We start from the raw sequence: 25,242 nt of genomic DNA, 5'->3' as shown, positions 1-25,242 counted from the left end.
GAACTCACCTAAGGGAATCCAGTCTGCAACTTGAATTGAGGGAACTATTCTGGAACAAGTGAACAAGCTGTGTAGACAAAAGGAGGAGAAAAAGAAAAAACAGGTATTGGATAAAGGGGTCATATGAGATTTATAGCCCTTAGGCTCCTGGTATAAGTTTCTCACCAGGTGCTGCATAATACTCTCAGTTGAGCCGAACATAGCTGAACCATTGCTCATATTTGATGAATATGGAAGGTTCGATATGGTGAAATTGATTGTAAGAATCTTCATATGGCTCCCTACATCTGTGGGAAGAAGAGATGTAGGAAGAAGTGATTATTTGTATACAAGAGTAAAATCCTATTCTCATTTTCTTATTTTCTCTTCCAGTCTTACCACATCCCAAAGCATCCAATCAGGTCAGCACCTACACAACTTCATAACTCCAAACCACACAGACACCCTTTTGTGAATCTTCTTCACAATAATTCTCTCTTTTCCACTACAGCTTAGGTCTTATCTTCTTATTACTAGAATGTTTTTCCTGTAGACTTATTGTCTAAAGATGTTCTCTATGCTGAGTACTAGGAAAGTCTTTCTGAAATTAAAACTCTCATATGATGGTTTATGGTACATTATTATTAACAGTTCTATATGTACTTTCAGTGTCAAGTATAACTTAAGGATGTGGCACTTGTGGTTAGTATTGGTTGTAGTCATACTTGGGAAGAAGAGTTGAAAAATTGCTTCCATCAGATCGGTTTGTGGGCATATATATGGGGTATTTTCTTAATTGCTATTTGATATAGAAGACACTAAGCATGTGGGTTCAGGTTGTGCAATAAACACAGCCAATATGAGCCTGTAAACAAGGCAGTAAGCAGTCTTCTCCCATGACCTGCTTTTGGTCTTCTCTCTAGGTTTCTGCCCTGAGTTCCGACTTAGTTTTCCTTAAGTATATATTTCCACATGTTGCTTTAGACTAGGTTTATCACAGCAATAAAACACAAACTAAAACAGTATTCAAAATCTCTTCTGTTGACTTCCAGTTTCATTTATTCATGTATCCTGAGCCTACCACTATGACCCAGTAAATGCTGAGTGGGATATATAGAGATTGTACTGGGAGTTGAGCATTATGATTCATTTAAATAAAATTCCTCCCTATTCTTTCCATTCATTATATTGTTGGTGGTTACTGAGCCCTCATATTGAAATCTTCATTTCCAGGAATACATCAAGTCTCATTTATTTGTATCACTCACACTCATCCTCAGAGAATCAGTTTCAGAGGAATTTTCCTCAGAAAGCCTTCCCCTTTCTACATTATATTATATGCCTGTTATTACCCCCATAAACATTCAAAGTATTGTAGTAGTCTATTTGTTTCACAAGCCTATTGGCTACATATAGGCAAGTATCTGATTGAATTGTTTGATCTTTGTGTATACAAAGATGACCCTGAGACTAGGATTTCACGGCCTGGTTTTCTAGCTCTATCTGAAAGTCAGATGGTGGAAGTGTGAAACAGGGGATCTAATCAAAGGTAGCAGTGGGATCCTGAAGTACCTTTGGTAGGTTCTGCCAGGAAAGATGTAGATGGAGAAGGTTGTACAGTAGTGGCTGGCTCAGGAGCTGTGGAAAGGATTGCCATTGTTGAATGTTTCATACTCCATTTATCTGTGATTGCTCCTACTCATTCCGAAAGATTCATTTCAGGGAGGATTTTTTTTTCTCAGAAAGCCTTCCCCTTTCTACATATAACCAGGACTGTCCATAGTGAGAGAAACTATTGGTCAAAGGCAGAAACATCATTTATAGGGAAACTATAAACAAGACTGAAGAGTGATTGTGTGAGGGGAGGTGTGAGAAAGTCTATGAATAAAATTAATGCAAATGTAGAGATTAGTGATCAGCAGAAAGAATGAGCAAAGAACACAGATGGACTAGGAAGATAGAAAATAGAAAGGATAAATGGATGAATGCAAGGAAGAATATATATAAAAGGAGGCCCAAAATAGAATTTAAGAAGAATTAAAAGAAAACTTGAAAATATACAAGAAAGGAGAAAAGAATAACTTAAGTGAATGAACTTGATGGATAAACAAGAGTGTGTGTGTTTGTGTATGTGTATTCATGTGTGTTTGTTTGTATTCATATTTGTGTTTGTTTGTGTGCATATGTATGTCTCTGTGTTCATGATTCAATGGGGAGATTATAGCATAGTTATATGAATTCATAGATGAAAGTATTGAATAGATGGATAGGTGTATAGTTTGGCAATGTATGCATGGATACATGAATGGATTGGCATGTGAATCCACAATAAACAAAGACAAAAAACATGAATTATAGGCAGGCAAGCAGACATAAGAAATAGGCTTACATATAGCGATATGGGTATACCAATGAATGGTGTATGAATGAATGAATAAAATCATGAATAAAGGAAGTAGAAACAGAATAAACAAAGGAAATACTAAAGAATGGACAGGAGAATTGATGGATAGATGGGTGGATGAATAGAAATGCGGTAGGAATAAAAGAAGGAATAGCTAGAAAAATAGAAAACTAAAAACTGGAATGGTTGATGATGAATAGTCCACTGATACCCAAAACTCAACTCTAAATTATTAATTAACCTTTACATAAACTCTGGTACCCTGATTTAATTGAAGAGAAAATGGGGAATACATTTGAGCTGACTGGTATAAGCAAAAGTTTCAAAACAGAACCTGGATAACATAGTCTTAAAGACTAACAATAAGCAGGTCTGCACAAATCTGAAGCTTCTTTATGAAAAAGATAACACCGTTTGAGCAAGGATGTAGCCTACAGAATGGCAAAAGTCTTTATCAGCTACATATCTGACAGAGGGTTAGTAATATACAAAAACAAAAAATAAAACCACCATGAAAACCCAGTTAAAAATTGTGGCATGGCTCTAAATAAAGAATTCTCACAATATTAAGTAAAAATTTAAATAAAAATTATATAGTTAAAAAATGTGCAAGTAAATCGATAAAGCTGGAAATAATTATTTTAATGAAGTAATCTGGAGCCAGATAGATGAACAGCATATATTTTTTAATTATTTGTGAATGTTATCCTTGAATTTGTAGATTTTTTTATTTGATAGGATATGGTGGTATTAAATATTGAAAGGGAATAATGAAACAGAAAGTGTGAAATGGGGAAAGAGTTAGGATGACATGTAGAAGAGAATTAAAGGGAGGGATATTTAACACTAAAAGTATTCCAAAAAATTCAGATAGAACTCCAATACTATAAAAATTTCCTAAAACATGTACATATACACATGTAAAGTGTCTAAATATAGTTACTCTATAATGAAATGACAATGCCCCAACAGATACAACATGATAGTAAATAAAATCTCAGCACCAGGGGTAGATTATTCTTTTTGGAATTGTCAGCAAATGATGTTTCGTACTCTTCCAAATATTACTGGCTATTATGAACATTTTGGTTACTCTCTAAAACTTGTTGGTTAGACCCATACTGCTTAAGATGACACACATTTAAGTCATAGCACATAGAGAACTAAATCTGGTGCTCTGCTGAAAGCTTCATCCTTTTTGGATAACTCAACTGTTAATCTTACTCAACTGTTAACCCTGTGAGCTACAACAATGACTAGCATTGTAAAACATCCAGCGGTGCAATGGCAACACAAATTCACTGTATAAAACTCTCAAAAAACTAACACAAATTAGAAAAAAATAAGAGAGAGAAGGCAATTTTAGTCAAAACATTTAAATAGTCATTAGAATTTGTAGCTTGATAATATAGCCCCTGATGTTGGTATTTTGTTTTAGGAGACATGAATTACACAACTGTCATCTAAACTAAGCTCAATAATTATGTAGGGCATGCTTTCACAAATATAGTTACCCAACCAATAAGAGTTTGGAAATTTCAGAAATCTAACATGAGAGCTTCAGTTTCAAAAAGAGACTAGTGGCTTCTATTGAGACTTTGGCCTCTATGAAGAGATTGATTTGTGTTTGGACAATTTTCATTTAGAAATAAGGAGAAAAGTATGGCCCCAGGTTGGGTTAAATTGGTACATACCTGTAGCAGGTTCTTCTGAATAAGGTTCATTATAACCTAGAAAATAAAAGACATGTAAGAGGAAGGTGATGTGAAAGATGTGATACAGCTTACTTTGGTGGTCCTTATAGCATCACACTACCCTTCTATATATCATTGAACATTTATTCATCATATAAGATCCAACTTAAATCATCCTGGAGAAGACTTTTCTAGTGTTTCAACTATACTCATCTCTTTTCCTATCTCTACCATGTTCCTAATAAGTTGTTTCAAAACATATGTTCATTCCTCACTCACAAAATAATATGCATTAATATACACTGTCATTTCACTATTATTCTACCATTACATATTCACCCAGAAGACACTTATTAAGGCTTTATTTTGTGTAGTATTTCATTTTAATTTGGAGTATACAGTACAGACAGACAAGGTAAAAAATGAAAATGTTTGTGCATCCACTGCAGTTCACATTTGGAAAAAGTACAGATGAAAAGTTTTTTTTTTTTTGCATCAAGCATAATGTATGACTTATGTAAATGTTGAATATAAAATAAGAGTGGAAATTGTACACAAATCCTTGCAAGTGAGACAGATTGAATATAAAATCAGCAATGAATAGATATCTATGGGTGTCCTTACCTTTTCTAACATGAAAGGAAGAAAGTATGGTGAGAGAAGTGAGGTAACAGGGAGGAATTGGGAGGAGAAGAAATAGGGCAAGGTGTGATTGAAATATAAAGTAAATAAATTAATTAAGCAATGGTCAGTGGAAACTTGGTGTAGGAATATGCAATTTCTTTTTCAGCTCTGTCCTTTGCTTTTTTTAAAATTCAGAGTAATGTATAATATCTCTTTGCCCACTGCATGGGGGTATTATTGTTAAAGTGACTTGCCAATTGACAGGACCTAGAGTCATCAAGGAAACTGATAATAATCTGGATATATCTGCAAGCAAGTTTATATATATGGTTAGTTAGGGTGCAAAAACCAAGTGTAAATAAATGTGGGTATCATAAACATTAGGATATATTCCTATATTCAAAAATAAGTAGAAAGGAAGCTCAGCAAATGTATTCATATCCTTCTTTTTGCTGACCTTGTATACAATATAGCCATACACACTTACCTCCTGACCAGGCTATTATTGGTCTTCTTGAATTCTTGAAACAAGGTGCTAAGACAATAGTCAATTGGTCTAGATAGTACTATCTATAATATTGATAGATGTAGAAAAAAATAAAGGATCCCACAGGGACATCCCATAGATCATGCTCACCATTGACATGTAGACTTTCTTTGTCAAGTGTATAGTTGCCTAACTGGGTGATTCCATAGGTAAGATGGCTTAGCTCTGAGTACAGTTCCTGGCTGTCAATCCCAGGATTTGCAGCATCATGGTAGTAGGTGCAGATGGCTTCTACAACAGTAGCTGTTCCATTTTTTTCAGGCCTAAAGTGAGAGGACTATAGACTTTAGAAAGGTTGCAATTTAAATAAGAACTAGAATGGGGAAGGAACAAGCAGAAGGTTACAATAACTGATTCTTGGAAAATGGACAGAACGTGCACTCACCTGAGGGAATCCAGTCTGCAACTGGAGCTGAAAGAACCGTTATGGAGCAAGGGTTCAAGCTGAAGAGAAAAATAAGGGAAATAAAATTTGGATAGAGTGGGTAGATGGTATTGTCAAACAGAAGCTACTGAAATGAGGGTCTCACCAGGTGTTTCAGAACAGTCTCTGTGGAGTTAAACACAGCAGAGCCATTGTTCATATGTGATGAATATGGAAGGTTGGAAATGGTGAAGCTTATTGTGACAGTCTTCAAGTAGTGCCCCACAGCTGAAAGAGATAAGAATCACTAAGGATTTATCTGGGACCACACTGGAATCCCATCCTTGTGTTTTAGCATCTATCAATGTACTCACCCAAGCTACATTATTATTTCATCTCCATGCCACACCCATTCACCTTACTGAATGTTCCTAACATAATTTTTGTGTATTTCTTCATCATGATTGTATTTCCTCTTATCCACACTATCTATAACCCTACAAGACTCATAAGATATACTGTCTAAAGGACTTTTTGTATGCTGAACTTTAGAGGAGTGTTCTGATAAGAAAATAACACTGGAACTATCCCATCACTCCTGCAACTCACAGATTTTGTGCAGTTTCAGTGTCTGGTTTGAATGTTTTGATTTGTAATTCAAAGCCTTTTTCAGTCTGGTTTCTTATGACCTTTTAGCATTGGTTATTCGTAAGTTTTGACTTACCATCATGTTTTTATGGAGTCTGGACTAGAAATGCAAGGCTACATTAGGAGATAAACTTTTTGCTCCATGAGAGCCAAATTTTCCCCAATTCTCACAGTATATTATATTTTCCTAGATCAATAAGCCCTCATTATTGGAATCATTTCCAACAATACTTTATGTCTTATTTATCTGGATCACTCACTTTTTCTCATAATGAGAGATTTACATAAGGTTGAAATGTTTCTAGAAAGTTTTACTCTCTATATCATATGAGCTGCATGCTCACACTTATTTTCTCACTGTTTATCTTGCAATCCTTGTGGCTGTATGAGGCTGGGCAACTGAGTGAATTGCTATTATAATCTTTGTGTCTGCAACGATGGCTATGACATTAGGTTCTTTGTAAACTTGTGTGTAGATCTTATATAGATATCAGTTGTTGGAGGTATAAGACAAAGGATTTTATAAAGATATAAATAAATCCTTTAATACCTGTGGTGGATTCTGTTTGCACAAGTATTGATGGAGAAGGCAGCATAGTAGAGGCTGTTTCAGGATCTGTAAAAAGGAATATCAGGGATAGACAAATCCCCATGTAGTTAGAGATGCTCATGAAGCTGTAGTCCAAGGTAGAAAAAAAACCATTTGTATGTAAATAATACACACACACACACACACACACACACACAAATTAAAATCAAAATGGCTGATGGTAGTATTGAAAACCTGTGAGTGAAATTAACTCAGATAATGAGAGTAGATGGCTGAAGAAAGTCTGAAAAAGAAGAAAAAAATAATTGGAAGACACTAATGGAATCATTAAACAGATAAGTAGAGAAAAGAATGAATAGATGACAGGTCAACTCATAATTTAAGAAGTAGAAGGAAGAAAATAAGGGGAAAACATGAAATGAACATGATGAATGGTAGAGTGAGTGCACAAATGAATAGATGAGTCTAGGGTAAGTATATGAATGAATAGGTAGGTGAATAGGTGTGTGGTTATTGGTAGATGGACAGATGATAAATGGGTTGATGTTTGAATGGTGGATGGATAGACAAATGCATAAGTGATGAATGGATGGATACGTGTACATATGGCTATGTAGATGCAGAAACAAAAGAGAGAAAAGAAATGGATGCTAAACAGTAAACAGATCAATAGATAACTGAATGTAGGTATGTAAATAGTTGGATTAATTCATAGACACACACACATATATATGTATATATATACATATTTATTACATATATATATATACATGTATTTATTACATGTATATATATACATGTAATATATATATACATATATATTACATGAGTGGGTGGTTGTACAGTATGAAGTACAGAAGTATGAGTGGGATGGATGAATTCCAGATGGGCGAAGGGCTAGAAGAATGATGAGAAAAGGAATAATAGAAGAAATAAAGAAATACAGTAGAATTAAAAGGAGAATGGATAGCTCATTGGTTGGATGGATAGATGACTAAAAATGTTCTGGAGGAAGAGTAACTAGCAAGTAAAAGAATGGGAAACTGCAAAGACAGAGGAGTAGGATACTGAATGAGTGGGCCATTTTTATCAAAATACTTATTAGCCATCAGAATTTGCTACTTAACAATGAAGCCTCTACTACATTTATAATAGCATCTGTTTTAGGGGATATAAACTCCAGTGTCTGCATTAATTCAGCTTAATAACCCTATAGGAAATTTCAAAATTCTTCTTTTGATTCAGAGGGTTGAAAAAATTCACAAATACAACACTAGAGCTTCAATTCCAAAAATAAGCCAACACTTCTGCATATTCCTTGCAATGAGACTTAGGTTCCTCTCAGAGAATTTGCTATGTTTAGGAAAAACTTCCTTTCAAAATGTTGGGAAAAACATGGACCAAGACCTAGGACAGGCTAAACTGATACATACTTGTGGTTGGTTTTCCTGTACCAGTTTCATTGTAACCTAGAAAACAAACAAGAACACAAAACACGTAAGAGAAATGTGATGCATAACCCTTAGCACCATGCATTAGTCCACATATAAACAATGTAGCTGTGTATCACTTTGTACAATGACTGAGCATCTACTGATATCCTATGGTCTGGCTTAACTGACATTAGCATGCATTCCTTGGTGTTTCAACTGGATTTAATTCCCATTATGTGCCCCTCTAATGAGTCTATATGCCTTATTTCTACATATAACTTTCACCATATTTATATGCATCCACTTATACAATCATCTTTTCCACTTTTTATATATTCATCTCACACATGTGAAGTTATTATGTGTCACACTGCATTTCCATTTGAAGACTATAGAGTTGAACTAAGCACTCCATACTCCACTATAGTTTAGCCTCAGACAAAATAACTTATTTGTTCCTAGTGTCAATCATAATGCTTGTATAATAATGAATATTTGGAAAATGTTGAGTATGCTGGCTGTTGTTATATCACTTTGAGACACAAACTAAAATGATTTAAAAGATGGAAACCTCAGTTGAGAAAATGCTTCTGTAAGTAGGCTAAGGCTAGCAGGTTTCCTTCCTGGAGGTGGTACACTGCCTTTGCATTGTCTGCCATGGGTGAGCTCTGTGAGGCAAAGTCCCAAAGATGCCTCATATCAGGATTGGTTCTTGCAGCTGATATGCTTTTCCTGTCATTATTAAATTAATATAATAATCTCTGGCCATTAGTCTCCCCATTGATCAGACTTTCTGCAGATCATCATAAAGATGAACTTTCATGAATTCATGTTATGTAGAATTCTTGATTTGATCTTAGGAAGAAAATTTTAAGAGATGGTTTTAGTTATTTTAATAGAAAGATGTAATAAAGTTAGAATCAAGAATATAATGTGCCCACTTCTCATAAAACTAAGTAAAGGGTGAATAATAAGAAATACAACAAGCATTCATAATTACACTTAAAAGGGATATAGGTTTGGGACAAATTTGTGTTCATGGAAAAACATTCAGATGCAAGGATGAAGCCATAGATGTGCAGTATGATAAGTCAAGGCCACAAGAAACCGTTGCTTTGAACTTATAATAAGCATACAGAATGAAACACTACTTTCAACTTAATATCAACATCCTTTTGTAACTCCAATTTGGATAACATTTTATCTATGAGGTAATTTTCTAAAAACTATTGTCTATAAAAAGGCCAAAAATAAAGATGGTGTGGTAAGATGGATTGGGGGGCTCTGTCCCATCCATCCATCTATCTCCATCCATTCATCTATCCATCCATCCATTCATCCATCCATCCACCCAAATGTATATATATATATATGTGTATGTGTACATATATATACATATATATGTGTGTGTGTTTTTGTTTATATGTACACATGTAGGTATATGTGTATGTATGTAAGCATGCATGAATACTTGTGGAGTTGATTGAGACAAATGAACAAGCCAGAATGTCTGTATAGGAATATATATGAATCTGTGCAAATTTGCCTGTGTAAAGTATCTTAATTCTTTTCCTTTCTTTCCTCTATGGCTCATAAAGAATCAATTAGGCAGGCCAGTTAAGGGTTTCTAGCTGCCTGGCCATAAAAGGGAGCACTAGCAATAAATCCTTTACCTAATCCTCTGATGTTAAGCAAAACCATTGGCTTCTGGTGCCAGTATAACTAAGAATCAAAGAGAGCAAATATTATTAATAGTAAGCAACTTTTACCTGCACAAAACCAAGTTGTGCCCTCTATTTCCTCATCAACACTTTGCCCATTTGGCTACCTTCCAGAGAGGACCCAGCCCTGGGAAGGCTCCTGACACATAAGATTTGGCTGTAAGGCATTTTCTTAATTAGTGATAGATGAAGGAAGGCCTAGCCCATTGTGGATGGTGCCGTCCAGCTTCTTGGTTCTATAAGAAAGAGGCTGAGCAAGCCAAAGAAAGCAAGCCAATAAGAAGCGCCCATCCATGGACTCTGCACCAGCTCCTGTTTCTAGGATTATTCCAATTTTGACTTTTTGTTCTTACTCTCTTAAGTAATGAACAGTGCTGTGTACATAGCAGGGAAATAGATATAGCTGGTTACATTGTGTCCCAAGTCAGGAAGAAGATGGATATAAATACTGTTTGTCATCTTGCTTTTTATTTCTTTTACAGTTCAAAAATCACATCCACAGGATAGAGCTACCAGGTATTAGGGTGGAGCTATGTACTGTATTTAAACTAAAACCCCAGAAAAGAATTCCTATAGCTACAAGATGAATAAGCCCATCCCTCCCCAACTTGCTTTTCGGTATTGGTGTTTCAGCAATAGAAACCATAACTAACTGAGTGAACAATACAATAGGGAGTTTAAAATTTTGTAAGTTATTAGAGGAAAACCCTACATGAGTCCTTGCAATGGCCAAGTTAAAGGACTAGATGTAAACTTGGAACATTAGAAATCATGTCCTGATAAACTAATGTTAGATTGGGCAGGTCTTTTTACCTATACATGCTTTAGTTTCTCTCTGTTAAAATGAGGGTAAACATGGTAAATGGTGGTGAATACTGATTATGACCTGACAATACAAAGAATCACCAAGGGAAAGAAAGCTACCAGAATTCTATCCTGTGGATGTGGTTTTTGAACTGTAAAAGAAGTAGAAAGCAAAATGACAATCAGTATTTATATCCATCTTCTTTCTGACTTGGGATACAATGTAGCCAGCTATATCTATTTCTCTGCCATGCTATTGTGGGTGCTTCTAAAGTTTTTGAAGGAAGTCTCTAAGAACATAGGTATAACCAGTCAAGAAACAGATCACTGACTTTGAAAGAGTAGAAAAGAATGATTGAAGATGTCCCATAGAAAAACACAGACTATGCTCACCATTCACACAGAGACTGTCTTTTTCCAATGTATAGTTGCCCAGTTGAGTGAATCCATGAGTCAAATGGCTCAGCTCTGAATACAGCTCTTGTGTATGCAGCTCAGGAAGTGCAGAGTCATGTTGGTAGGAGCAAATCACATTCACACTAGTTGAGTTTTGAGTCTTCTCAGGCCTAAAAATGGTGATATATAGAGACTATAGGGATATCTTAATGTGAATGAGAGTCCCAAAGGGCAGCAAAAGGATCAAGATAGGTATAATACTTCCTGGAAAATGACAAGGAAGTGACCTCACCTTAGGGAGATTAGTCTGCAGCTTGAGTTGAAGGAGATATTCTGGAACAAGGGTGTAAACTATGGAGGAAGGAGAAAGGGAAAAGAGTTGGATAAATGACAAACATAAAGTTAGTCCAACAAGGAATTTTCAGAATGAGGGTCTCACCAGGTGCTGTAGAGCACTCTCAGTAGAGTTGAACATGGCTGAGTTGTAGTTCATGTCTGCTGAATATGGAAGATTAGAGATGGTGAAGTTGATTGTGAAGGTCTTCAGATGGTGCCCTCCAGCTATAGGGAGATAGAAAGAAAGATGTTTATAACAGAATTTGCCAGATACTATACTAGATTCTTATACTCATTGAGTTATGTGTCCCAGTATACTACTACCTGTCATTGCACATATCCAGGTCAGAGCTGAATATCTTCTCTTCCTGCCACATCAATTCTCTTATCTGAGTATTCTTTACATGTGCTATTTCCTTCATCACAACAGATTAGGTCTTCTAATATCCGGGCTTTTAACCTATATGACTCACCGTATGCCCTCTTTAAATAGATTTTTTTTAATGATAATTGCCAGAAAAGTGTTTCTGAAATGAAAATCTTCTGGGACATCCATCACGAGTGCTCTTATTATCTATGGCTCCCTTTGGAGTTTCAGGGTCAAGTTACTGTTTCTTGATTTGACATTCAAGATTCCTTTAGTATTTTTTTATGATTCTCAGCTTTAATTACTCATCAATTCTGTGTCTAACATGATCCTCTGGATACTGGGGTAGGCATGAAGAGTCAACACTGAGTGTTGGGCTTTGTGCTTCAAGGAAACTAAATTCTTCAAGTTTCTTATTTACTCTCGATAGTCAAGGAGCCCACACTGTTGGAATCTTCCTTCATAGCATCAAATCATGACAATTTATCTATTATTTTATTTATCATAGGAGATTCAGTTCAGGTGGAGCTTTCTACAGAAGGCCTCTACACTCACTTCCATTGGGTCAGGTGCCTCTTCATAAGAATCTCTTGATGAATTTTCAAGGTCTGTTCATCTCGGAAGGCTAGTAGCTGCATGAGGCAGGTATCTGATTGGAATGCTGATCTAATCTTTGTGATTGATTGTAATAATAATCCTGGCACTCGATATTCACATCCTATGTTGCCAGGTTTCATGTAAGTCAGATGGTAGAAGTGTGGGACAGCACTTCACATCGAGTATAAGGAGAGGCTTCCCAAAATACCTGCTGTGGATGCTAGCTGCACAGATGTCAGTGTAAAAGTCTGGATGGTGGTGCTTGGCTCAGGAGCTGTGGAAAAAGCAGTTATCAGTGATATAAGGAGCCCCCATACAGTTAAGGGAAGGTCTTATGGTAGTGGTTCATGCCAGATCAACAATACACAAGTGGACTATAAATAAGAGTGACTATGAACGAAATTTACGCAAGGCAATAAAAATTGTGAGAGCAGTATTCATTTTGAAGCCAAAAAAGGAAGTGATAAATTGATGATAAAAGGTTCCAAACATATTTCAAGAGGAATAAAGCATTAGAAATGGGAGCTATTGGAAGAAGAAAAAATAAATGAATGAATATGATAACTAGATGAATGAACAGGTATATGAATTGGGGGCTCATTGATGAATAGATTAAATTAAGAATGAAGTGGATGGATGGATAGATGCATAATGAGGAATGAATGGATATGTGGGTAGGTAGATGTAGGGGTAGATACATGGATATGTGGGTAGATTTTTGGGTGGGCACATAGGGGAAAGAACAAAAGACATTCAAGTAAATGAATTGAAAAAAACCAATGGGTAGGTGAGTATACAAATTCATATGTATATAAAAGAATAATAAATGGATGTTTAGATGGTTTAACCTATTTATTGATTAGTAGGCAGGTAGAAGTGTGGCTGAATATATGTCTATATTGTTAAATATATGGACACATAGGTGAATGAATGGATGGAGAAAATGATGAATGAATAAGGAAAGAGCATTATTACAGATGCATGAATGTTTGATCACAGAGAGGACGAAAGTATGAGCAAAGGCAAAAGGAGAGGAAGAATAAAAATGAAAATTAAATAACAGATTTAACAGGAAATTAGTAGATTGACTGATTGTAAACGAGGTGTCATAGGATTAATTATATAAACAGAAAATGGCTTCAGAAAAAAGCAGGTGATTGGTTTATGGAATGAAATTCATATTAATGTATGGATTAGTATAATATTTTAGCAAAACAATCTAAGAAGCAATCACAGGCTATAATTTGACAATGAAGTCCCTGCTAAGATTATAATAGTTTGGGTTATAGTGGATATAAATTAAAGAATTGCTATTTAAAGTGTAGTTTTTATTCTTCATCAAGGAAACTTCTCTTCCTAAAAGACAAACAACATTACAGAAAACCACAACCAATTAAAATTCAGAGTGGTGAAGTCCAGTGCTAATGACAATTGATACATCTATAGGAAAACTCTTACACCCAAGGCTTTAGAAACACTACAGAATAGTCATGGAAAAGTTGGTAAGACCCAGAGAATTAGGGAGTTTGCTATGAGACTGTCTATTCCAGTAATTCCTGAAGCTACATGTTTATACATGAATGCATAGACATGAGCTGTACCATGACAACAAAAATAGACATGCCACAGTGGATGAAGAAAAGCCTATGAGACCTCACTCTTACACAAAGAACTATAGACAAAAGGACTGATAAGAGTGAGAGAAATAGTTTTTCCCATGGATAAGCACACCAATTGTTAATCCAATATAAAACAATTCTGAAAATGTAGATAGAAGTATCATTATAAAGATTGAACCGGTTATATTTAGGAATATATATGTATATACATAAACATATATTTAATCCAGACAGTGGTGGCACACACCTTTAATCCCAGCACTTGGGAGGCAGAGGCAGGCGGATTTCTGAGTTCGAGGCCAGCCTGGTCTACAGAGTGAGTTCCAGGACAGCCAGGGTTACACAGAGAAACCCTGTCTCAAAAAAACAAAACAAACAAACAAAAAAACCCCATATATTTAAGTAACATCAATTAATGAAAAAAAGAAGCCAGGAATTTGAAAGAGAGCAAAGGAGGTTTGTAAAGGGAGAAAAAAAAAGGAAAAATGTAATTATATTATAATCTCAAAGTTTAAAGAAAAAGTGCCATCTGACATAATCCTCATGTACATAACAGTATAAGCAGTATGGGGAATCCAACAATCCAAGGCTCATCTTTCTGTTACTAATACTTTGACTCCATATAGGAACCTGAATTGTGTTTAGGCAAGCTTCCTTTGTAAATGAGGAGGGCAGCTTGGACTAAGGCCAAATTAGCATGGTTTCATACTTACTTGTAGTAACTGTGTCTGGACCAAGAACATTGTAACCTAAAAAGAAAAAAACAAAAGTCAAGCATAAGTGCAAGGCTCAGGATGATCTCATATATTATACAGCCATCCATATGGGAAATGGATATAGGCTTTGCTGAGTGCTTATTAAGTATCTACTAGTGGGATTTTAGTTAGATATTATCATGAGGAAAAACTTCTGATGCTTCAACCATATCCAACTCTTCCCTACCAGTTCTGTAGCATGTTCGCAGAAAGAACCTCCCATAAGATTCATGTTCATACCTCAATCCCCAAAGATATAGTCTCATCTATGCCTCTATCTATCTATCTATCTATCTATCCATCCATCAATCATCTATCTATCTATCTATCTATCTATCTATCTATCTATCATCTATTTATATGTGTTTGTAGATACATATATATATATGAAGAACAAATATATATATATGTATATATATATATATATATATATATATATATATATATATATATAACTGTTTATTTGCTATTTGTCTTATCCATTTAAATTTGAAGACTTATTGCACTGAATAAAATACTTTGTGTTAAGTTACATTTGGGTGAGGTGTAAATGAAACTAATTCATCTGTGGTGTCAGAAATAAGGTTTGTTTTTCAGCAAATTTTTTGGTAAATAATGACTAGACAACAAAATTAAGCATATAAATAGTATATTTTAAATAGAGAAACCATACATAGGTTTCTTCAATGGCCAAAAGAAAAGGATGAGATAGAAACTCAGTACACTAAGACTTAGATCAGCTATAAACTTCACTTCTAAGTTTATGTTGGCTCCTTTCATGCCTGGTATTTTAAGTTCTTTTTTTAAAACAAAGTAATAAAGATCTAATATATTGCACATACCTCATGAAGTATAGTGGTTACTATGAATGGTCAATTTGACAATTTAGTATAACCAAGAAGATGGACTCTGAGTGAGGGAGTTCACAGATTGGATTAACCCATGAGGGATGATATACCCTAACTCTGGGCAGCACTGTCCTATGGTCCAGATTTTCAGATGGATGAACAGTTAATGAGCTAAGCACCAGAATTTAGGTAATTCTTCTCCATGATATTTTCTAGAATGTGAGAGACTATCTTACACCGCATTGCTTTTTGTGTATGCTTATTCAGTCATTTGAACCAAAGCCAAGAATGTGAAAAAAAGCTGGTCTAAAAAAAGACCAACAGGAGAATGTGGGGGTATAGAGAAAATAAAGGATGCCTAAGGACACCAAATAGCAAACCACAGACCGTGCTCACCATTCACATAGAGGCTATTCTCCTCCAGTGTGTAGTTTCCCAGCTGGGTGCCTCCATGGCTCAGATGGCTCAGTTCTGAGTACAGACCCAGTGTGCTCATTCCAGGATGTGCAGGGTCATGCTGGTAGGTGCAGGCGGTAACCACGCCTGTGGATGTTCCATTTTTCTCAGGTCTTAAAGGGAAAAGTATAGATATTCAACAGGGGTCCTAATGTAGATGGAAATCCCAAGGAAGAAAAAATGGTAGAAGATCAAAAGAAGAGATAATTATTCTTGGTCAATTATATGGAAGTGGAATCACCTGAGGGAGGTCAGTCTGCAACTTGAGTTGAAGGATTCATTTTGGAACAAGGGTTCAAGCTATGGAGAAAAGAGGAGAAAAGCGAGAAAACAATTGAGTGGAGAATAAAGATAAACTCAATATCAGCAGGGAGGTGGGATCAGGATGAGGGTCTCACCAGGTGTTGTAGGACATGTTCAGTGGAGTTATACATGGCTGAGCCACTGATCATGTCTAATGAATATGGCAGGTTGGTGATGGTAAAGTTGATTGTGAAGGTTTCCAGGTTGTGCCACATAGCTGGAGGATGACAAAAGGGTACATACCTACAACTGAGTGTTTACTTAAGACAAGAGTGGAATATTGTTCTGATCAGATCAAGTTCTCTATGATATAGTCTGTCATTACTATTAAATACTTACATGGTTGCTGGGTCTTCATGTTTGTGTGCCATATTTTTTATCCACTGATTTGTCTACCTGTCCTAAGCAGAAGCTTCTTAATTTCCTGATGACATTTTTTTAAATTTGGTTTTTATGATCTTCAGCCTTCATTGAATCCCCTTACTGTTATGAGTCTTATTCTTCATGCAATTATCTACATGCACATACTGTTCCTGACAGTAGTCATTGCTGAGTTAACTTCTCTTCCACCCACACTTTTTTCTTATTCATTCAATGAGTACCAGTACAGGAGAGATTTTCTCCATAAACCCCTCCTCTCAATTATACCAGCTGCATCTCCCTCTGAAACCCACTCATTTTATTGTAAACATCTGTCTACCTCACAAGCATGTTGGATGCATGATAGCAGGTATATAACTCAATTGCTACTCTGATCTTTGTGCTTATAGTGATGAACCTGATATTGGGCTTTTCACATCCTAAGCTTCCTAGCTCTTATGTGACAATTGTTGGAGTAGTGGGACAAGGAGTTCTTATCAAGTAAAAGTAAAAGGGTTTCTCAGATACCTGTGTTGAACTCTGGCTGCAGAGGTGTTGTTGGGGAGGGCAAGATGGTGGTGGCTGGATCTGGAGCTGTGGAAAAGGCATGTCATCAGGCATGGACAGCATTCTCTGACAGGCCAACCCTTACAGCATTGGTTAAATTCAGGCCAAGGAAATAGCAATCATGTGAATGGAAGATTGAGAAAAAGCTATACATTAAATGAATAAGATAGTGAGAGTGGTAAAATGAGAGAGGCTGATCCAAGAGGACAGGTGAATGTGAATGCAGAATATAAAAGAGGTGATTGTACAGAAGAATGTATAAATGATAGGTCAAAGCAGAATTCAAGAAGAATAAAATCAGAGTCTGAAGAGGCAAAACAAAACAGAAGAAAATAAGTGCAAGTAAATGAAGGAGCATGATTATAGGTAGATAACTGGACAGATGCAGGGTGTGATGGGACAGTAGATGGATGAATATAATGATAGGAAGATGGACAATTAGCTTATTCACAGGGTGGCTGGAGAAGCATATAGATGTGTAATGAAAGGAATACAGGGGAAATGAATGTCAAACAGTATTTGAACAAAAGATGTCTGTTTATATGGGAAAATGGATTGACAAATACATGGGTAGATTGACAGATGTATGCACACACACATACATATATATACATATACATACATATGCATTATATATACATATATACATATACATACACATATATATGTATATATACATATATATATGAATGTGAAGATGTATATATTGGTGGGCAAAAGGATAGAGCAAATGAAGTTCAAAAAATAAAGGAGAGAAGAAATAGATGGATAAGTAGATGACTGGACATAGGAAAAAACACAAAGGATGAAAAGATTTTAAGAGGATGAGGAATAAAATGGATGGATGGGTGGATAGAAATGTGATTGGTATCAGAAAAGAAGAATGGCTAGAGAAAATAACAGAGTAGATAGTTGGAAAGAGGTGAACATGTTACTGATTTTAAAAAGTCATTTTGTTTTTTTACCCCAAACCACTTAAGTAGTCATCCTAATTTAGAACCTAAGAATGGAGTCCCTACTGGTGCCATAGTAGCATTTGTTAATGGGAGAGATAGACTACACAGTCACATCTGACCTCTGCCCTTTAACTCTTTTTAAAATTTCTTCTTTCATTCTAAAGGGTGTTAACAATTCAGAAATTTAATGCTAGGTATGAAGGTATAAAAAAGAGACCAAGGTTTCAACATTATTCATCTACTAAGACCTTAGCCTCTCTTGAGAGGTTGGCTTACACTTAAGCATGCTTTTTTCTTTATGAACAAGGAGACATACATATACCAAAATGCTTAGTGATATAGGCACATACTTGTAGGAGGTAGCTCTGGACCAGGTTCATTGTAACCTAGGAAACAAAAGTCATTCATAAGTGGAAGGAGCAAAGTGGTCTCATACATTATGCCATGGTCCATGTGGGAACCACAGTTTGATACATCCTTTGTGTATACTTACTGAGCATTTACTCATGTGCCCAATCTAAGTTATATGTCATATGAACAATTTATTTTTATTTAAATTAGACCTCACTCTTAAAAATCTAGTCAATAGCACGAGTCCAATAAGAAGTTTATGCTTATATACCTGCCACATGTATGCAGTTATCCACACCATTAACCATATCTAAATGATAACTATATTCAGTTATCATTTACTGAACACTTACTATACATAGTATCCTATTTCCAAATGAAACATATATTAATGAACAAATCAGTATGTACTACAGTTTACTTTGAGACAAGGAACAAATGTTCCTGGTGCCATGGATAAGATCTTGTTTATAGTAGTTTTTGTAAATGTTGACTGAACAACAGAGTGATGCATTTAAATGGTGCAATTGAGAAGATGGATCCAAAACAAGTTTTTTTTTCAGTGAAAAAATTGAGGTGTGGATGTCAACCAGAATATCAAAGTGGGGCATATTCCTTTCACTCTCTTTCCTTCAGTTTTTCTCTGTTTTAAAATGAAAGTAATATCCACATGACAATGAATGCATACCATCTGCTTTCTTTTGTGATTGGGTTACCTTACTCAGGATGATATTTCCCAGGTCCATCCATTTGCCTAAGAATTTCATGACTTCATTGTTTTTAATAGCTGAGTAGTTCTCTATTGTGTAAATGTACCACGTTTTCGGTACTTCACTTAGTTTTCAAGCACTATTTCCATGTTGGGGAGGATAACAGAGGGTATAATGTGGGAGGGGCATAGAACAGAGGAGAAGCAAAGATAGAGAATAAAGGAAAGAGAAATGGGAAGGGTGGGAGGAAAGGGAAAGTGAAGAGAAAAGGAAGAAGGTAGGGGGAGAAGGGAAGGGAATGGAAAAGAAGGAGGGAACTATTTTTGATCAATTTTAGATTTCTCTTAGAAAGATTTCTTTTGTGAAATATCTGCCTACAGTACCATATTGGCAATGATAACTAGGCTCGTGTATTAAATTCAAAACTCTCAAGATGTAGAATCAAGTTGTCAAGGAATAGTCTATTAGGATATAGGTAGGGTTTTTGGATGGGAATCTAGATTTGAATCCCAATGATCTCCCTAAAGAACTGGTAATTGGAAACCTTTCTAGTATGCAGGAGTGCCAGGAAGTGGGGATGAAAGATGCTTACCATTGATGAAAAGGCTGTCTTTATCCAAGGAGTAAGGACCCAGCTTGGTGATTCCATGAGTCTGCCAGCTTAGGTCATAGAAAATTGGCTTGGCAGGCAGTCCCCGACTGTTGAAAACCTGGCGGTAAGTGCAAAGGACATCTACCTGGGTCTGGGCACCATTCTTCACTGATCTGATTTGGGGAGGAAGAGTTGCATGTTAAAGGAGATTCAGACCACCTGCTTCCTCTCCATTTATGATCACTGTGCATAACTCATAGCTCCACAGTCTGACTTTGTTGATGCCATTGCTGCTTTGCCCTCTCACTTACTTTCTCAGGTTGAGATCTCAATGCCTGTAGTTCAGTTACTTGTCTAAAAAGCTTCCCTCGTGGCATCCTTCCTTGGGTTACTTCCAAAGTTATTCCAACTTTGGTTTCACCTCCTCTTCCTCTTCTTCTCTTCTACCTCTTCACCTCTCCCTTTCATCTGGACATTTCTCTTTTTGTGATCCTTTTCCTCTTCTTCCATTCCTCCTCCCTTTTCTTTTTTATTTTCTTATCTCATTCCCATTTCCTCCTCTCTCCTTCCTTGCCCTCCTTTTCCATATGCTTTATTGTCTTTTCCCTCCCCTCCTTTTCTTTTGCTCTTCCATCCTCCCTCCCCTCCATAAGTCTTCTTCATTATTTTCATTTTTACCCTCATTTTTCTTCTTCCTGTTTTGTAGCAATTTCTTAAGAATAGAAACATTTTATTCTGGTTAGAAGCTAATTATAGACTCAAAGTTTTAAAGGGAGGCTTAGAAAAACCAGAAAATAAAGAATGCAGACATATCAGAAATTATTATAAATGTACCAGATTGACAAGACTTCTCTGTCCATGAACTGATACAAGCAATGAGGAGTGCAGAAGGGAGGATACTGTCCAGCTTGTTCTGCCACTTTCACATTTTGCAGAGGGCTATCCAATGGTGACACTTTCATGAGTTGTTTTCTATGTTGGGTTGGGCTTGTAAAAATGTGACTACTTTTGAGTTAACCATACTCCTAAAAGAAAACCCTTAAATATAATACTATACATAACATGATAAAGTCATTGGTTAACCAAGTTAGAAGTTGGTGAGAGTGACTTTTGTCTGTCATTATTTCCTTCTCTGGACTGAGTATATGTTCATTTATATATCCTAAACAACAGGATCATATTACATTCAACTCTTCTCACCTTCCTCTTTTCCCTTTTTTCCTCTCCTCTTTCCCATATACTTTTCTGCCTCTTTTTTTAGATCTTTTATTGGATATTTTATTTACATTTCAGATGCCATCCCCTTTCCCCAATTCCCCCCTGCAGAAAACCTCTATCCCATGCCCCCCTTTCCTTTTTTAATACAATTTTTTAAAAATGTTAATTAAAGGCTTTATAAGTTTGGTAATGCTCAATAGAAGTGTAGCCCAATACCCAACCTGGATATATAAACTATCTTTGACTGGTGAAGACACATGAATATCTGCCTCTGTGTCTCCCTCTCTTTCTCTTTCTTTCTCTCTCTCATCACCTAGCTTTTCCTCTCCTTCTCCTCCTCTCCTTATTCCTTCTCTTCCTCTCACCTTAGCTCCTCCTACATATCACCCTTTCTGTTAAAATAAAACTTTTCTCTCAAAAATACAATTAGAGCATAATTATACCAATTTGTACCAGAGAGGTACAAGATAGTCCTAATACCCAGTCCATCATTTTGTTAACTAACCAGAACCTCTGTCATCTCTCCTAATTTCTGCCTCTTTTTTATTTTCATTCCTTCTTAGTGTTTTAGGACTAAACCAGGAGGCTTTTCTGAACTTTACACACTGAAACTCATCTTTCTACCATTATAGCACTAGTCACCCTTTAGGAAATCATGCATTGTCTGTCCAGGTTTCTTGCAGAATGCAGCACACATGAGGGCAAGAATAGGGCATTTTTCCCTGCCACAGTGAAACTCCAGAACCTGGCACATTTGCCTGCCCCCCATGCAAAATTTAAAGTCATAGTCACCAGATAATCAAAATATGGCATTTATATACAAGTGAAACATTATCTGGTCCTAGAAAAGAATATAATTCTGACATATTACAACACAGATGAACTTAAACTTTGAGGACATTATTTTAAACATAATGAACAAGCCACCAGAAGATTAATGCTTTATGATTCAGTTTATAAAGAAGTCATAAGAAGCATAGATATGAAAAGCAGAATGGTAGGTGGAAGTGTCTAGAGTTGGTGATGGAGAGTAATATTTAATGTGAGAGTTTCAGTTTAGGAAGGTAAAGTTTCAGAAATGTATTATAGTGATGATTACGTAACAATAGGGAGATACTTAACACCAACTCACTGTCTACCTGGAAATTATATAAAAGATTCAACATGTATGGACAGTTACTCTTCAAAGCTTCGTTTGAACCATGGGTTAAAAGCTAGGTCTCAGGCTGCTGTGATACAGAGGTATTGTAGAACTTTAGGAGATGGGAACTCATGATAGGTCTTTAGGACATTTGGTGGTGTGCCCTCAAATGTTAGCTCTGGACTCTAACACTCATCCTGTTTTGTTTCCTGGCCTTGACATATTGTTTTCTTTTTGCACATGCCTGTTTGGCAGTATGCTTCTATTGCTAGAGGCTCAAAGCTGTAGATAGGTCCCATTTTGTATTAAAACTTCCAGAATCACAAAGAACAACAATGACAACGACAACTGATCTAGCCAAACAAACAAAGTAAAACAAAACAAACCCCCAAAATTTCTTTTCATAAGTTAATTGTATCAAATAGGTTACTAGAGTAATCTGAAGCTAATAAATTTTATGTTATATATATTTTACCAATGTTAAAAAGGAATCAAAAAAAAGGGAAAATGAGTTGGAGGGTAATAATGCTCGCTTTTCAAGCAAGAGGAACTGAATTCTTTTTTTTTTTTCTTTGTACTTACTCCTTTAACATACATCATGACCACAGCCTCCTCTTACTCCACTTCTCCTGATCCCCACAACTTTCCCTCTCACTAAGATTCACTGTTCCTCCATTTCCCTTCAGAAAAGAGACTCTCAAAGATATCAATCAAACATTGTATAAGAAGATGCAATAAGACTAAGCACAAACCCTCACATCAAGGCTGGACAAGGCAACTTAGTAGAAAGAAATGAAGGACCATAGTTCTAATTCTTAAGCACCAATACAAAAAAGAAAAAGAAAAAGAAAAAGAAAAAGAAAAAGAAAAAGAAAAAGAAAAAGAAAAAGAAAAAGAAAAAGAAAAAACCCAGTGTGACCATTTGTTCATGTAATCCCAGCACTGGGACAGAGAAGGTATCCAGGAATTCACTAGTCAGTTAGCTAAATAGTTTTTCAGTTTTTGTTTCTTTTTGTTTTTTTAGATAAGGTTGGCCTCAATCTCAGAGAGATCTGCCTTGGAATTATGGATTTTTATTTTATAATAGTTTAATATTTTTATGATACTGTCATCAAAACAAGGGTCTTATACATTCTTGGTAAGTGATCTAAGCCAAGCCATTTCTCAAGTCAATAACTGGTAGATTCTATGCAGGTATTTTACCGCTAAGCCATGCTACCAGTCTATTCCTGGGGGAGTATTGCTATAAAACATTAAATTGTCATAAAATCATTAAAAGACAAAACAAAAAGGTACACATAAATCCTAACCAACCCAATCTCCACAACTCCAAGATCTTTCAAATTGGATAATGAGTAGGAGAGAGGAGCTGGAAGTGGAAACCATGTCCTACCTTAGAGTGGCCACTCTACAGCCTGTGTATAGGGGGCCAAGACTGCTCCTTTGAAACAATGGGCTGAGCTGTAAAGAAAGAAGAGAACTAGAGTTTGTTGGAGGCAGGCATCTCCATTTATAGGGGTATGAAAGGGTCTCAAGGGAGTCAGGGAGCTCACCAAATGCTGCATGAGTGTGTCTGTGATATTGAATTTGAGGGAGCCAGTTTGGCTCATATCAGCTGAGTAGCGCAGGTTGTTGATGGTGAAGTTCACTGTGAACAACTCCTCACTGAGTTCTACAGCTATGTACATAGAGAGAAAGAGAGAAAGGTAAAGATGACATGACAGTAGGTAGTTGGGGATAGGGGAGAATTAATGAGTTTTACAGTGGGGAAGTCAGTATAACTGCTGGTGAGTTATTAATGGCGGCAACTATAGCAGCCATTTAGGGGTGGGTGCTCATGATGTGAAAAATCCTCACAAACCAAACCTTCCCTGTAGGTGGTTTTGGTAAAAACATGAATCTTCCATTTTGTGAGGCGAAAGGTTCAGATTACTCGCTCAAGCAGGGTTAGTGATGCCCAATGTCTTTCTGTAGCCCTCTCTGTTTCCTTTCCTTCACCATCTGTTTTCTTCTATTTCTCTCTTCATTTTCTACTTTTCTTCCTTCTCCCATTCTCCTTCTCTTTGCTATCTACCTGTTTCTCTCTTCCTCTCACTCTGTTCTTTGTCTCTTTGCATATTCTTCTCTTTTTCTGTTCCTGTGTCTTCCCTATTTGTCACTTTATCTCTCCAGTAGTTTCTTATACCCCCTTTCTGCCTCTTTCCCTACCACTTTTTCAGGTCTCCCCCCTCATCTCCCTCTTTCTTCCTCTGTCTTACCCCTTCCCTTTTTTCCTCTTGTTTTCCCTGTTAGTCTTTTTCCCTCTATGTCACTCTCCTTGTCTCTCTTTCTCCTCTTTTTTTACTCCCTTTATCCTAGGTCAATTACAGAATAAGAGAGAGAGAGAGAGAGAGAGAGAGAGAGAGAGAGAGAGAGAGAGAGAGAGAGAAAAAAAATGGAAAAAAGAGAAAAGGGAAAAGGAAAAGAAAAAGAAAAAGAAAAAGAAAAAGAAAAAGAAAGAGAAACAAAATGAAACCAATTCAATCAACCAGAAATCACCCAGTTTAGGGCCAATCAAATAAGAACTATATAATGCATAATTGCAAATAACCAAGGATGTTTCTAGTTTTGTTCAGAATTGATCTGTAGTTGCTTCCCCCTTGCCTTTGGAAAAATGAACCACTTTTGATTTGTTTTTTTTTCCCACTTCACAAATAATTACTTGAAGAAATAAATTCTTTAAAAGAAAAAGATGTTATTATACCTCAGTTTATCTCTTAAGAACAACAAAGTCAGGTTTGTGGGAGAACTAAAATGGAAGCCATGTAAGTCAGTATGGTAGGTGATAGTGTCTGGGTCTAAGTCACTAAGTCACTAAAGAAGCTAGATGACAATGGTGTTGTTTCTCTCAGTGAAGTGTGTG

At 36.2% G+C, this 25,242-nt stretch overlaps 1 protein-coding gene across 9 annotated transcripts in view; it reads right to left on the bottom strand.

Moving 5' to 3' along the window:
- The window catches only part of Muc16 (mucin 16, cell surface associated), a 191,066-nt gene that overhangs the window by 27,087 nt on the left and 138,737 nt on the right, over positions 1 to 25,242 (bottom strand). For all 9 annotated transcript variants that reach the window (XM_076925982.1, XM_076925989.1, XM_076925983.1 and 6 more), the window contains 22 exons: positions 23,894 to 24,018; positions 23,734 to 23,801; positions 19,982 to 20,154; positions 18,679 to 18,714; positions 17,334 to 17,399; positions 16,541 to 16,662; positions 16,384 to 16,442; positions 16,083 to 16,255; positions 14,797 to 14,832; positions 12,673 to 12,738; positions 11,604 to 11,725; positions 11,457 to 11,515; positions 11,162 to 11,334; positions 8,244 to 8,279; positions 6,811 to 6,876; positions 5,779 to 5,900; positions 5,634 to 5,692; positions 5,339 to 5,511; positions 4,078 to 4,113; positions 1,552 to 1,617; positions 166 to 287; positions 9 to 67 (listed from right to left, as the gene is read on the bottom strand). In XM_076925982.1, coding sequence (XP_076782097.1) covers positions 9 to 67; positions 166 to 287; positions 1,552 to 1,617; positions 4,078 to 4,113; positions 5,339 to 5,511; positions 5,634 to 5,692; positions 5,779 to 5,900; positions 6,811 to 6,876; positions 8,244 to 8,279; positions 11,162 to 11,334; positions 11,457 to 11,515; positions 11,604 to 11,725; positions 12,673 to 12,738; positions 14,797 to 14,832; positions 16,083 to 16,255; positions 16,384 to 16,442; positions 16,541 to 16,662; positions 17,334 to 17,399; positions 18,679 to 18,714; positions 19,982 to 20,154; positions 23,734 to 23,801; positions 23,894 to 24,018 — 2,017 coding nt within the window. The remainder of the gene's footprint in view (positions 1 to 8; positions 68 to 165; positions 288 to 1,551; positions 1,618 to 4,077; positions 4,114 to 5,338; positions 5,512 to 5,633; positions 5,693 to 5,778; positions 5,901 to 6,810; positions 6,877 to 8,243; positions 8,280 to 11,161; positions 11,335 to 11,456; positions 11,516 to 11,603; positions 11,726 to 12,672; positions 12,739 to 14,796; positions 14,833 to 16,082; positions 16,256 to 16,383; positions 16,443 to 16,540; positions 16,663 to 17,333; positions 17,400 to 18,678; positions 18,715 to 19,981; positions 20,155 to 23,733; positions 23,802 to 23,893; positions 24,019 to 25,242) is intronic.

This window comes from Arvicanthis niloticus, chromosome 27, assembly GCF_011762505.2.
Source record: "Arvicanthis niloticus isolate mArvNil1 chromosome 27, mArvNil1.pat.X, whole genome shotgun sequence".
In the NCBI taxonomy this organism is placed as follows: Eukaryota; Metazoa; Chordata; class Mammalia; order Rodentia; family Muridae; genus Arvicanthis; species Arvicanthis niloticus.
The sequence above is the reverse complement of the archived record's forward strand: the minus strand, read 5'-3'. Positions and strand labels throughout refer to the sequence as shown.